At 42.6% G+C, this 13,443-nt stretch overlaps 1 protein-coding gene across 7 annotated transcripts in view; it reads right to left on the bottom strand.

Annotated features, from left to right (window-relative positions):
* The window catches only part of TJP1 (tight junction protein 1), a 135,066-nt gene that overhangs the window by 47,622 nt on the left and 74,001 nt on the right, over positions 1 to 13,443 (bottom strand). For all 7 annotated transcript variants that reach the window (XM_038746823.1, XM_038746827.1, XM_038746828.1 and 4 more), the window contains exons 6-8: positions 12,726 to 12,829; positions 10,466 to 10,634; positions 9,979 to 10,123 (exon numbers count right to left, since the gene is read on the bottom strand). In XM_038746823.1, the coding sequence (XP_038602751.1) occupies positions 9,979 to 10,123; positions 10,466 to 10,634; positions 12,726 to 12,829 (418 nt within the window). The remainder of the gene's footprint in view (positions 1 to 9,978; positions 10,124 to 10,465; positions 10,635 to 12,725; positions 12,830 to 13,443) is intronic.

Genomic DNA, 13,443 nt, shown 5'->3' with positions numbered 1-13,443 from the left:
TGTTATGAATAGCTGGTCATGACTAAAACTTGTAATTATGCAAACAGCCGTAATATAGAAAGAAAACTAAAAATCGACAGCAAGCACCACCGCCCTTCTAGCTCTAACCAAAATAGAACTATTTAAAAATTTCTAAAGGTCAAAATTCTCAGCCATGAATTATAAAGTCACAAACACAATTTGCCTAAATATAAAAGTGAGCAACAGTACTTTCGGCTAAACAATAAATTCCCCCAAATTAGGAGTTCACTTGGCACAAAAATCCTACTAAAATTCTATCTGAAATACTAAGAAAATTCCACTGATCGTGTAAGGATTGAAAGTGAAGGATTTTCTATAAAGATATATAACTTGGGCATACATGAGAATTATAGGAATTGTGGATCCTTTCTACAAAGACAACAGATGACTTTTGCCCCAGTCTCCCAAATGCTAAATTCAGTGTTTGGCACACAGCAAGTGCTCAGTAAATGCTACTGATTGATTGCAAGTTGGGACAAAACAAATTCACTTTCTTTCTGTTGAGTCTCCTTGCTATAACTAGCTCCTTGCTTTTTTTATTTGCGTGCAGAAGATATCAAAATCAATGCTTCACTTTAACTTTTTCTAAATAAACCTATCTAAATTACGAATTATGAGTAGGTGAAGCTACCTGTCATCTTGACAACTAGGAACAGCAAAATACCTTTATTTGAACCAAAGTAATGTCATCGGTGTTCATTTATCATGTCCACTGTTGCATTTTTATGAGAATCAGGTAGCCCACGGGGCAGAATGTTAGAAGTTAATATTTCTTTTGCCCACCGGCATTACTTAATTGTATATAATTGTATTCTCACCTTCCTAATGTCCACCTGTCACTTGGAAAGAAAAGTCCAAAAATATTTCAACTGGAGAGCACGTCAGACCATAAAAAAGTTGTTCCTCGTGAAACTTTCTAAAAATCATCATCCTGTTTTCAGAGCAATTCCTTATTCAGCTACAAGATGGAGCCATTATGCTTCAAATGCTACACACAGATTTAGGAGGTGCATTTTATTTAAAAACACAAACATCGCCGCTCCAGTTTAGTTTTCGACATTTAAAATTTCAAGTGGTCATCATTGGTGTGCTTAACACTGTGGCTCGGCCAATATTCTTTGAAAAAAGCAAGGATTTGGAGACTGAGCCAATTTCCCAGACTGAGCCCCCTCCTTCTTCTCCCCCTCCCTCCCCTCCCCACAGCACCTGTATATATGTATATGTTTGTACGTATTTATTACTCTATTTATTTGATTTGTACATATTTATTCTATTTATTTTATTTTGTTAATATGTTTTGTTTTGTTCTCTGTCTCCCCCTTCTAGACTGTGAGCCCGCTGTTGGGTAGGGACCGTCCTACCCAAGAGAGGGGGAGTCCAGATACCCGGAATGGACTCTAGGCATGGGGGTCAAACTTCATCGTGAGATCCTGTCTGTCCCCCAGACTCTGAAGTGACAAGTGTTGCCCAAGAGAAATCTGGAGGGCGAGCTGGACCCTTAACACAAGTCCAACCCATGATATAGCTGGATCACTGTGGTCAAAAACATGGCAGTATCATGGGATTTGATTTCCTACTGACATACATGCAATTAGGTTCCACTCCAGAGCCAGCCAAGTTACGATTGGTCTCTACAGGGTTTGTTGTCTCCTCTCGCTGCTCTCCGACTTATTCCAACCATTTCTAGACTGTGAGCTAGCTGTAGGAAGGGAATTTGTCGGACGTGACACATCACACTGTATATATGTATATATGTTTGTACATATTTATTACTCTATTTATTTATTTATTTTACTTGTACATATCTATTCTATTTATTTTATTAGTATGTTTGGTTTTGTTCTCTGTCTCCCCTTTTTAGACTGTGAGCCCACTGTTGGGTAGGGACTGTCTCTATATGTTGCCAATTTGTACTTCCCAAGCGCTTAGTACAGTGCTTTGCACATAGTAAGTGCTCAATAAATACGATTGATGATGATGATGATGATCACACTGGGGCTGATCAGGCAAAAATCAGGCACTGGTTTTTAGACTCAGTAGCACACTAATTGGTAAAAGCTGCACCTGGGACTTGGATAAAACGAGCCATCTTAAGATCACTTAAAAGTTACTACTATAATGGTAATACTTATGGCACTGATTGTTTATTCTTTGCTGAACCCTGGGTAGATACTCAAGTTATAAGATCAGTCACAGTTCCTGTCTCACACAGGACTCACAATCTATTTTATCCCCTTCTAACAGAGGAGGAATCTTACCCAACTGCTCTCTTTACTGGGCTAAAGAAGGAGTGAAGGGAGGTGAGGTAAGAGGAGGCGAGGTGATGGACAGCCTTGAAGCCGAGAGTGGGGAGTTTTTGCTTGATTCGAAGTTTGACAGGCAACCACTAGAGATCTTTGAGGAGTAAGGAGCGAAGTGTGCGGCTGGGTTATAGGAGGAAATTAGCAAGGTGAGGTAGGAGGAGGCAAGGTGATTAAGTGCTTTAAAGCCAATGGTAAGGAGTTATTACTCTATTTATTTATTTTACTTGTACATATCTATTCTATTTATTTCATTTTGTTAATATTTTGTTCTCTGTCTCCCCCTTCTAGACTGTGAGCCCACTGTTGGGTAGGGACCGTCTCTATAGGTTCCCAACTTGGACTTCCCAAGCCCTTAGTACAGTGCTCTGCACACAGTAAGCGCTCAATAAATATGATTGATTGATTGATTCATTTACCTGCTCCTCCCTAACTCGCTGCCTTCGTTCTTCTCAAACCAACTGGCTCGACTCTCCCGCCTCCGTCACCTGGTTCCCGCTTGTTTCCCGGCCTCGATTTCCCTCCTTCCCAACATCGGACCACATCTTTCCCTGAATTCAAAGTCCTAAGACCCTTCCTCATCCAAAATGCTTACCCCAACTAAACTGAAACTAAACGTTCCCACCAAACTGAGCCATATCAACTCTTTAGGGGGCTCTACCACTTACCGACTTACTTGTAAAAGAGGAGCAGCATGACGTAGTGGATACAGCACGGACTGGGAGTCAGAAGGTCAAGGATTCTAAACCTGGATCCACCACTTGTCTGCTGGGTGGCCTTGGGCAAGCCACTTTACTTCTCTGGGCCTCAGTTACCTCATCTGTGAAATGGGGGTAAAGACTGGGAGCACTTTTTTTAATGGCATTTATTAAGCACTTACTATGTGCAAAGCACTGTTCTAAGCACTGGGGAGGTTACAAGCTGATCAGGTTGCCCCACGGGGGGCTCACAGTCTTCATCCCCATTTTACAGAGGAGGGAACTGAGGCCCAGAGAAGCGAAGTGACTTGCCCAAAGTCACACAGCTGACAACTGGCGGAGTAGGGATTTGAACCCATGACCTCTGACTCCAAAGCCCGTGCTCTTTTCCATTGAGCCACACTGCTTCTCCACATCAGCTGAGCATTAACACTACTCCAGCCTCGAACGAAACAGTGAACTACGACCCTATCTGGGGTGTTCCAGGAGAAAATTTGCTCTAGACTGTGAGCTTACCTCTAGACTGTGAGTTTGTTGTGGGCAAGGGGCGTGTTATATTGTACTCTCCCAAGCGCTTACTACAGTGCTTTGCACACAGTAAGCACTCAATCAATATGACTAAATGAATTTGCAGGGCAGGGGAGAGAGAGGGTGGGAGAAGGAAAGGAAGCACCTGAGTCACTCAGCTACTGAGAAAGGAGTAAGGAAACACAGAAGTTAGACTCTCTGGGGCAACAAGCAGCATGGCTCAGTGGAAAGAGCCCGGGCTTGGGAGTCAGACGTCACGGGTTCTTACCCCACTTGTCTGCTGTGTGACTTTGGGCAAGTCACTTAACTTCTCTGTGCCTCAGTTACCTCTTCTGTAAAATGGGGATTAACACTGTGAGCCCCACGTGGGGCAACCTGCTCACCTTGTATCCCCCCAGCACTTAGAACAGTGCTTGGCACATAGTAAGCGCTTAACAAATGCCATTATTACTATTATTATTATCCAGTGGGTTATGGGAAAAGTTGGGCAACAGCTGAATCTCAGAGTTCAGCAATCAATCACAGGCTTTGAAACAGCATGCTACAATTTGAAGTTCACTGGTTCAAACCAAGAAGGCCAGCCCTAAAACAAAAGCAGTAGTAGCCCCAAAGAGAGGCTGGATTTTTGCTAATGAAAGGCTGTTAAGGAGAACTGTCATTTTCTACCTGGTCACTGAAGGGCCAAGAGTGGGCAGTAATAGAGTTCTGAAATTCAGAGAAGACCTACGATAGCCCGCTGTTGGGTAGGGACCGTCTCTATATGTTGCCAACTTGTACTTCCCAAGCGCTTAGTACAGTGCTCTGCACACAGTAAGCACTCAATAAATACGATTGATTGATTGATGTTGCCAACTTGTACTTCCCAAGCGCTTAGTACAGTGCTCTGCACACAGTAAGCGCTCAATAAATACGATTGAATGAATAGCTAGGGAGATGCTCCAATGGTTTGCTGGCCTTAGGGGCAGGTCACAGAAGGGCACAAATGCCCCATTTTATATGGCTGACTTTTTACATCATATGTCAGGACGTCCTAGGGATTGCTACAGTTCCCAAATTCAAATTCCGAAGAAAAATAAAGGCATACCTTATCTAAGACTGGAAAGAAAAACAAGTCTCCTAAGTCCTTGTTTTACGTAGCAGGATCTCGTCTGGTGGGGCTTTTGAATGTGGGACTTTTCCAGGCTGGCAACGGCAGCAATATAAAAAGGATGGGAAATATGTAAATGCCTACAACGCAGCCTACCGTGAAATAATAATAATAATAATAATAATGATGGTATTTCTCAAGCGCTTACTATGTGCAAAGCACTGTTCTAAGCACTGGGGAGATTACAAGGTGATCAGGTTGTCCCACGGGGTGGGCTCACAGTTTTTAATCCCCATTTTACAGATGAGGGAACTGAAGCCCAGAGAAGTTAAGTGACTTGCTCAAAGTCACACAGCTGACAATTGGCGGAGCGAGGATTTGAACCCATGACCTCTAACTCCAAAGCCCGGGCTCTTTCCACTGAGCCATGCTGCTTCTCTGCTGACTGTACAGTTCCCTGGACAGGCTGAGGCAGGGATCACTGGTATGTGTTGCTACACACACTTCCTTTGCCTGAACACAACACCTACCACAGATGCTTGCTGGGGCCAAAGCTGGTTTGGCAGTGTGGGCATAACAAAAAAATGTGATGGTCTTTACGATATTTTAGCCCTATTCAAACCCTCTCCATTACGGTTTAATTTTCCATTATTTTGTGCCCGTTTCAATGTAGGTCTGAGTCTAAAGGAAAAAAAAAAAAGGTCTTTGTGCTACACGACCCAATAGAAAGAAATGAAATTTCAAAACTACGTGCCATGTGAATTCTTCGATTTGTAATGCACCAGAATTTTATAATTCCATTCTTCAACTTTTCGCTTACAATTCAAGGCAGCCAAGTATGCTTACTTAATTGTATGGCAGACCTAGGCTAGATAGAAGATTCTAATAATAACAATAATAATAATGTTGGCATTTGTTAAGCACTTCCTATGTGCAAAGCACTGTTCTAAGCGCTGAGGGGGATACAAAGTGATCAGGTTGTCCCACGGGGGGCTCACAGTCTTAATCCCATTTTACAGATGAGGTAACTGAGGCTCAGAGAAGTTAAGTGACTTGCCCAAGGTCACACAGCAGACATGTGGCGGAGCTGGGATACAACCATAACTGAAATATGTAATGAATACTGACAACTTTTCTATTGAAAAAGATTATGGTTTAATTATGTGATGCTATGATCTGATAGAAATGTTATAAAAACCATACCTTTCCCCTGAGTTCAAAGTGTTACATCCCTCTGACAGTATCGCTTTTAGCTATATTACCATTTTTTGATCTACTAATTGCCCCATTTTCAAATAGTCTTCTCTTTCAAAATGTTCATCTCACCTCTGCATTCTGAATTTCCAGGCTTAAATTTTAAAATGGAGATTACCGAGCTGAAAAACAATTCAAACGTTTGGAAACTGAATCAAAGCAACCTTGGGGAAGAAAAAAAGGGAAATCTTTTTTTTTAAAAAAAGTCTCCTTGTTAATTTTCAGTGGCCCATCTGATACTCATCAATGCCAGCCCCTTCCAGTCACTCCCACTTTCCCCCGAGCCACCCTCATCATTTGGACTAATTGTGCCCCATCGACTGGTAGATTGGAAGCTTTGCCACTAAAACTGGGGTGGCCAAACTGTGGCTCTTGAAGCCTCTTGTGACCCCTCTTCAGTAGTTCGTGGCCAAAATCTATATAACAGATACTTTCCATTTTGTTTTTCACCATGATGGTAAACGGCGGCGTGCCGCTGTTCCAGCATTTTGGGCTTGGTGGGAGGGATTAAATCCCCACGGACCCATGTGTTCCCTTAGGAGGGGCAGCTGGTCGAACCATCAGGGATGACTAGGCTGCAAAACTAAAGAGGAGGAAGCACCGGAGCTTGAGGAGTTCGGAAGGGCTTGTGGAACTCAGATTGGTTTGCTACCTGCATAACTCCGTAGCACAACCTGCAAACTCTCCTTTTTTTTCCCCTTATCTGTCTTCAGCTGCTACTCACCTACCCACCCCTCATTGTGCTCTTTTGCTGCTCCGCGTTACAGTCACAACCCAGTTCTTGACAAGCTGAAGTTCTCAGCACACTTTTTGGTGGTGAAGGGAGGAGGGGGTGAGGATAGGGGAGACACAAAGGAAGGAGTAAAGGGGAATGGTTTAGAGTGGAGATGGCCACGCCTCGTGAACCCAACAGCCTCAAACCCGAAACGTGATCAATCAATCGATGGTATCTATTGATCGCTTACTGTGTGCAGAGCGCTGTACTGAACGCTTGGGAGAGTATAACAGGCACATTCGCTGTCCACAACGAGAGTACAGTCTAGAGGATAGGGCTGTAACGGGGATTGAGATTGGGAGCCCCACGTGGGACAGAGACTGTAACCAACTCGATTTGCTGGGCCCTCCTTCTGAACCTTAGAGAAAGTCTAATTACTTATGAATTTATATTGGACAGAGAGAGGACGCACTCGGAGATAAGACAGAAGATGTCTATACGTAATTTACTAAAACTTTAAGAAATGAGGAACAGTGTGTAACATGCTAAAAATCCTTTATGTATAGAATGGGAACACATCACAACTCTAAAACAAACATTAAACCACAATTAAACTCATTTCCTCAACACTACTCAACCCTCCTTTCTGCTAGCACAGTTTGCCCACCTTTATTTCGCTAAAGATCCCCATAAAAAAAATCCTTGAGTGTCCTTGATGCCCTAACCTTCCTGACCACTCATGGTTTCCCAAATGCCTAAGGAGACAAATAATCCTAATTTTAAATTTTACACGTATGCATGTAAAATTTTCAACGTGCATATTTCAGTTGTGATAAAGAAGCAGAGAAGCAGCGTGGCACAGTGGAAAGAGCACGGGCTTTGGAGTCAGAGGTCATGAGTTCTAATCCCATCTCCACCAATTGTCAGCTGTGTGACTTTGGGCAAGTCACTTAACTTCCCTGGGCAAGTCACTTAACTTCCCTGGGTAACCCTTCACAGATGGGTTACCTCATCTGTGAAATGGAGATTAAAACTGTGAGGCCCTGTGGGACAACCTGATCACCTTGTAACCTTCCCAGCGCTTAGAACAGTGCTTTGCACACAGTAAGCACTTAATGAAAGCCATTATTATTATTATAAATTAAATGGCTTTCCTGTAGCTTAAAGGAAAGGGAAGTGTCTAAGATTAAGCTTCAGAGCTCCATTTACTTCACCACAGACCAGGCTACAAGAGTGTCTTTTTCAAAAAACTTCTGAGATTTATAAACATCCCATCAGCTTGCTAACCTTTCAAGCTACCTAATCTGCTTAAAAGAAATACCCACCCCTGCCTTTTAAAAGGAGGCCTACTTACTTGCAAAAACAAATAACTCCAAACCTTCTCCTCTAAACTGTAAGCTCAATGTGGGTGGGGAAATGTGTTTACCAACTCTGAAGTATAGTACTCTCCCAAGCACTTAGTAGAGTGCTCCGCACACAGTAAGTGTTCAATAAATATCACTTTTTGATTGACCTTCCCACTCAAACCCTGTCTTTTCCTAGATTTTCCATTACCATATGCATCACCATTCTCCCAGTCTCTCAAGCCTGTAAACTTGGCTTTATCCTCTCCTCATTCCTCATTCAACCCACATATTCTGCTGTTGGTTCTACCTTCTCAACCTCTTTAGGATCCACCTTTTCCTCTCCACCAAAACTGCTACCACACCAATCCGAGCACTTATTCATTCATTCATTCAATCAATCATATTTATTGAGTGCTTACTGTGTGCAGAGCACTGTACTAAGCGCTTGGGAAGTACAAGTTGGCATCCCACCTGGACTATCACACCAGCCTCCTTACTGACCTCCCTGCCTCCCCCATCTCCAGTCCACACTCCACTCACTTGTGTGGATCATATTCTAAACCACTCAGTCCACATCCTCACTTGCCTCAAAAACTCCCAATGGTTGCGATACATCGCCATATCAAGCAGAGCCTTGCTATCAGCTCTCCCCCTACCTTATCTCACTGATCTCCTCTTACAATCCAACCCACGTTCTCTGCTCCTCTAACACCAACTTTCTCATGGTACCTGGAGCTCATCTTTCTCACCACTGACCCCTTGTCCTCCCTCTGGACAGTCCTCCTCTCTCCGCACCTTCAAAGCCCTACTCCAAGAGACCTTCACTGACTAAGCCTCCCTTCCACATCCTCTCCCCCAACTAAGCCCTCCCTTCTTCGTTGTCTATGCACTTGGGTCTATTTCCCTTAATCACTTTTTTACCCCTCCTTGAACTCCAGAGCACTATGCACACATGTATTTGCAAATGTATTTTAATGTCTGTCTCCCACTCTCATCTGTAAGCTCCTTGTGGGTAGGGATTGGCGATACCTACTTTTTCTGCACCGTGCTCTCCTAAGTTCTCAGTACAGTGCTCTGCACAGACTAGGCACTCAGTAAAAAAGAATGAGAATGAGGATGACGCTGTGAATTGTTCTGGTGTCACTGGCTCAATGATATGTCCACCCCTTCAAGGGGGAGATAAAGTTTATTTGCAGGTTTGCAGAGAAATCTGAACAGATTTTGTGTTTTTGTTTGCATCTGATAATACTGAATGTGAATGTGGCCCTGGGTGTTAATGATGAAAGGAAAGGAAGTACACGTCTTTTTTTTTTAAAAAAAAGTACTTAATATTAAAGCGAGTATATGAGAACACACTGTAAATAACTCTAATCATCCAGTGCTGATTCAAGTCCACCCTATTCTATTTGCCTTTAACGTCTGCTTATCAGATAGGCTTCTTAAACACAATTAAAGATTTCACGTTTATTTGAAATCAATAGACATATGAGATGGCTGACTAATCTTGACCCATAGCAATCACACCAATTTTCTGACGTTGAAAGTTTATTCGAACCCATACTAACAAAGGTACTGAACTCATTTCTTTCAGGATGCATTTTTTTGCTATTATGTACTTCTGATAGGAAGCTGCTAACCAATTGGGAAATTAGCACGTTTACCTGACGGAAACATGGCTATGATCCTGGAAGCACCGGTTATGCCTGCACTATGCAGTGTGAGTGTTCCTTATCGAAGAGCTTGTCCAGAAAGTAGACAAACCCCCTGTGTCACAAGAGAGTCTTCCCCAAGGTATAGCCTGACCACGCAGAAAAAGAAAAGCCCGATCTGCCGAACGTCTCATGCACCAAACCACATCTACCCGTCGGGGCGTTCGTTCATTCGTCCACTCAATCGCACTGACTGAGCGCTTACTGTGTGCTCAAGCACTTGGGAGAGTGCGCTATAATAATAGACACGTTCCTCGCCCACAATGAGCTTACAGTCTAGAGCATTTGTTTTCGAAAAACACACGCAATCGTGCCATCACCTGCCATTGCTGGGCTGCTGGGGAGAATGTCTGGCATGGTCCGGAGGCTCTGGCCTCTGGTCGGGAGAGCGCGATCGGCTGCGGCGAGGCCGGTCATGGGATCGGTTGGAATGATCAGATGCCAGCGACTGAATTTCTGAAATGTCTGTCAAATAAAAGATGGGGGGGGAGGGGGGGCTCATGAAATGGCTGCCACCAAATGATGATGAGAGCTAACAGTAATGAAACTGGGCTTCTGAATATTTCCACGGAAAGCGACTCACCTCGGAGAGTTCAACGAGGCAAGAGTTAAGGCTCAGGGTGCTAACCCTGCTCATTATTATTATTATTATTGCTTTTTAATTTGGGAGTGCGTTTTTTAACCTGTAAAGGTGAGGCTTCTCAAATTGTTAAAAAGTACAACATATTAAAATCCACCAAGAATTCACACAGGCCTGGTACTGGGAATGAATCGGGTTACTTCCTTTTTAAGGCGGCCAGTACTCACCATCTCTTTCTGAAGCATTAGCGGAATGAATACTGTCAGTGAGATCGGGGACGTTCAACAGAGTACCTCGCTCATCTCTCTGAACCACCATTTTCAACTTGCCTTTTGATCTTTCTATTAATGTCTTTGCATCTGACAGTGACATATTTTCTGTCACGGTGCCATTTATCTGCAACAGAACGGAGACTGGTGGGTTGGAAACAAATGACAAACAACATATGGCCCACGTGGGAGAATGAGAAGAAACACAATGTCCTCTTCTGTCACTAGAATAAGCTCATCCTGAATTTTAAATCCTTGATCAAACTGCCTTCCTTCATGCATTAGTGAATTAATCTTCAATTACCAAGTCACACTTAAAACAAATTAGAAGCCACTTAGCGTAGCTAAATAATCAAAGTGCCATTCCAAGTGACATGACAATAAAGTTGGATATGATTACTGCATAAACAGGACAGATACACTGAACAAATGGGATGCCCCTGGAGTCTTAAAACGGTCACTAGGGCCAAATATGAGTTGAACAAAACCTAGGGAATGATTCTATGTTAAGACTGCTAATTTTTGTTCCTGCAATGACTGGTCATGCTACCAGATCAATCAAACCCCTGGTTTAATTTAAAGAACGAGAATGAAACACGAAGTGTGAGTATGAATGGGAGGATATTAAAGAAGGTATTTAAAATATACTGGAAAAATAAAAATTTAAAAATTGAGAAGTAGCAGCGGGGTCTAGTGATAAGAGCATGAGCCTGGGTGTCAGAGGACCTAGGTTCTAATCCTGGCTCTACCAATTGCTTGCTGTGTGGCCTTTGGCAAGTCACTTAACTTCTCTGTGCCTGTTTCCTCAACTGTAAACCCAATGTGGAACAGGGACTGGGTTCAGCCGGATAAAACTTGTATCTACCCCAGCTCTGAGATCAGTGCTTGACATACGGTAAGCACTTTAATACCGTTAAAAAAAAAAAAAATTCAGTCCGATATCCTTTTCACCTGGGTTCCCCCACAACCCCCACCCGTACATGCAGCCTTTTCCACGCTTCAGAGAAAAAAAATATACACCCTCCACTGTCTCCATTTAACCGCTTACTGATGGCAGGGGAAACTGAGGTCAGGAGAGATCTCCTGCTTCTTAGCCTGCCTTCTCCTGTAGGGATCAGAATTAGCTATGAAGCTACTTAAAGTCATCCAGATTTTAGCCATCCCTCTATTCTGTGGCAATTGCAGCCATTTCCAATTTTAGGCAGCAGGGAGCTAGGAGTCAGGAGGTCTGGGTTCTAGTCCCACTCCGCCAGTAGCGTACTGTATAATCTTGGGCAAGTTATTTAATGCCTGGGCCTCTGCTTCCTAATCTGTAAAATGAGAAAAATTACATTGGCCTCTTCCTACCTCACAGATGTGTTGAGAGGATAAAGTGAGACAACTGATGTGAAAGTGCTTTGGTGGGGATGGGGCAGGGAGTGCTGTATGAAATTCATTCAATCGTATTTATTGAGCGCTTACTGTGTACACAGCACTGTACTAAGCACTTGGGAAGTACAAGTTGGCAACATAATATAGGGTATATCCCCTTAAATTGTAATGACATCATTACTGTTGTTTTACAAAGTCTCTGAGAAGCAGTAGTCAATGTCAAGAAAGCCTCATCCACTCCCCTCTTCGCTGTCATAAAAGCAGTGGACTGGCATACCTCCTGCCCACTATTTACCTGCCTCCACTCTGCCCACGCCATTTTCCCCTGTTTTGCTACAATAATAATAATGATGATAATTACGGTATTTCTTAAGCACTTACCATATGCCAGGCACTGTACTAAGCGCTGGGATGGATACAAATACGGTGGGACGCAGCTCCTGTCCCATGTGGGGCTCACAGTCTCAATCCCCAGTTTACAGATGAGGTAACTGAGGCACAGTGAAGTGACTTGCCCAAGGTCATGCAGCAGCCAAGTGGTAGAGCTGGGATTAGAACCCATGACCTTTTGACTTGTAGGCCTGTGCTCTATCCATTTGCTATAATACCTGCCCCTTGTGTAAATAATGTAGGCCCTGTGTGGCAATGTCATATAAACAATGGAACCTAAGGTACACAATATGAATGTAATAAAATAAAATGACCATGGGAGTGACATATGACTTTTCTCAAATGATAGTTCAATGATTTCTCTTAATCTCATTATTTGACTAAATATAAATGAAATGGCAAAAACCCACAATCTACTGACTTCACAGTTGATGGAAATTTAGAAATATTACCATACCTTCAACACAACATCACCTTCTTGGATGTTGCCATCTCTGGCTGCCAAACTGTCTTGGGATATTTCTTTAACAAATATATGGCTGGCCAAACGAAGGCCATATTCTGGAATAAAGTAATAAAACGAACTTCCTTTAAAAATCATGAAACTGACACATCTGAGCATATACCTTATGGCTAATGGCAAAAATCCCTAGCAGAAAGAAAACAGTTAATCCCCAAATGCTGACAAATATGTCAGAATATGTCAATTAATTTTGGAAAAAAATTCTGTAGGCTTCTAATAATTTGGAAATAGAAACATGTAAAGTTTGTTTTTGCAATACAAGGACAAGCACAAAGAGAGGGAAAATGTTTTTTCTTTGATGACGGATGGACAGAGTTGCACTATTTCTCAGAACACGGCCCCATCCTAAAGGGATAAAGTTTGAATATTTGAAGAATGCATTTATTCTATGTAAATTATTCAATAGTGAAAAGAAAAAAAAAGTTAGAGAGAAACTCCCATTCACCACAAGGCTTTTGGGCCACAGATCTGAAATGCTGTAACTTGATATTTGGACTTTTGGAACTAGTCTTAAAAGCCACTAATTTAAATCTCCATGATTTCTGTCCTAGTCTCAGCAATACAAGGTTCTCAAGGAATTAAGGATTAGTCCAAAGGCTAATTCTGTGACTTCTACATTTCAAATTTTGATTAAACTGTTAAAATCGAAATT

The sequence above is a fragment of the Tachyglossus aculeatus genome, chromosome 5, assembly GCF_015852505.1.
Source record: "Tachyglossus aculeatus isolate mTacAcu1 chromosome 5, mTacAcu1.pri, whole genome shotgun sequence".
Classification (NCBI taxonomy): domain Eukaryota; kingdom Metazoa; phylum Chordata; class Mammalia; order Monotremata; family Tachyglossidae; genus Tachyglossus; species Tachyglossus aculeatus.
This window is presented reverse-complemented; position numbering and strand designations above follow the sequence as displayed.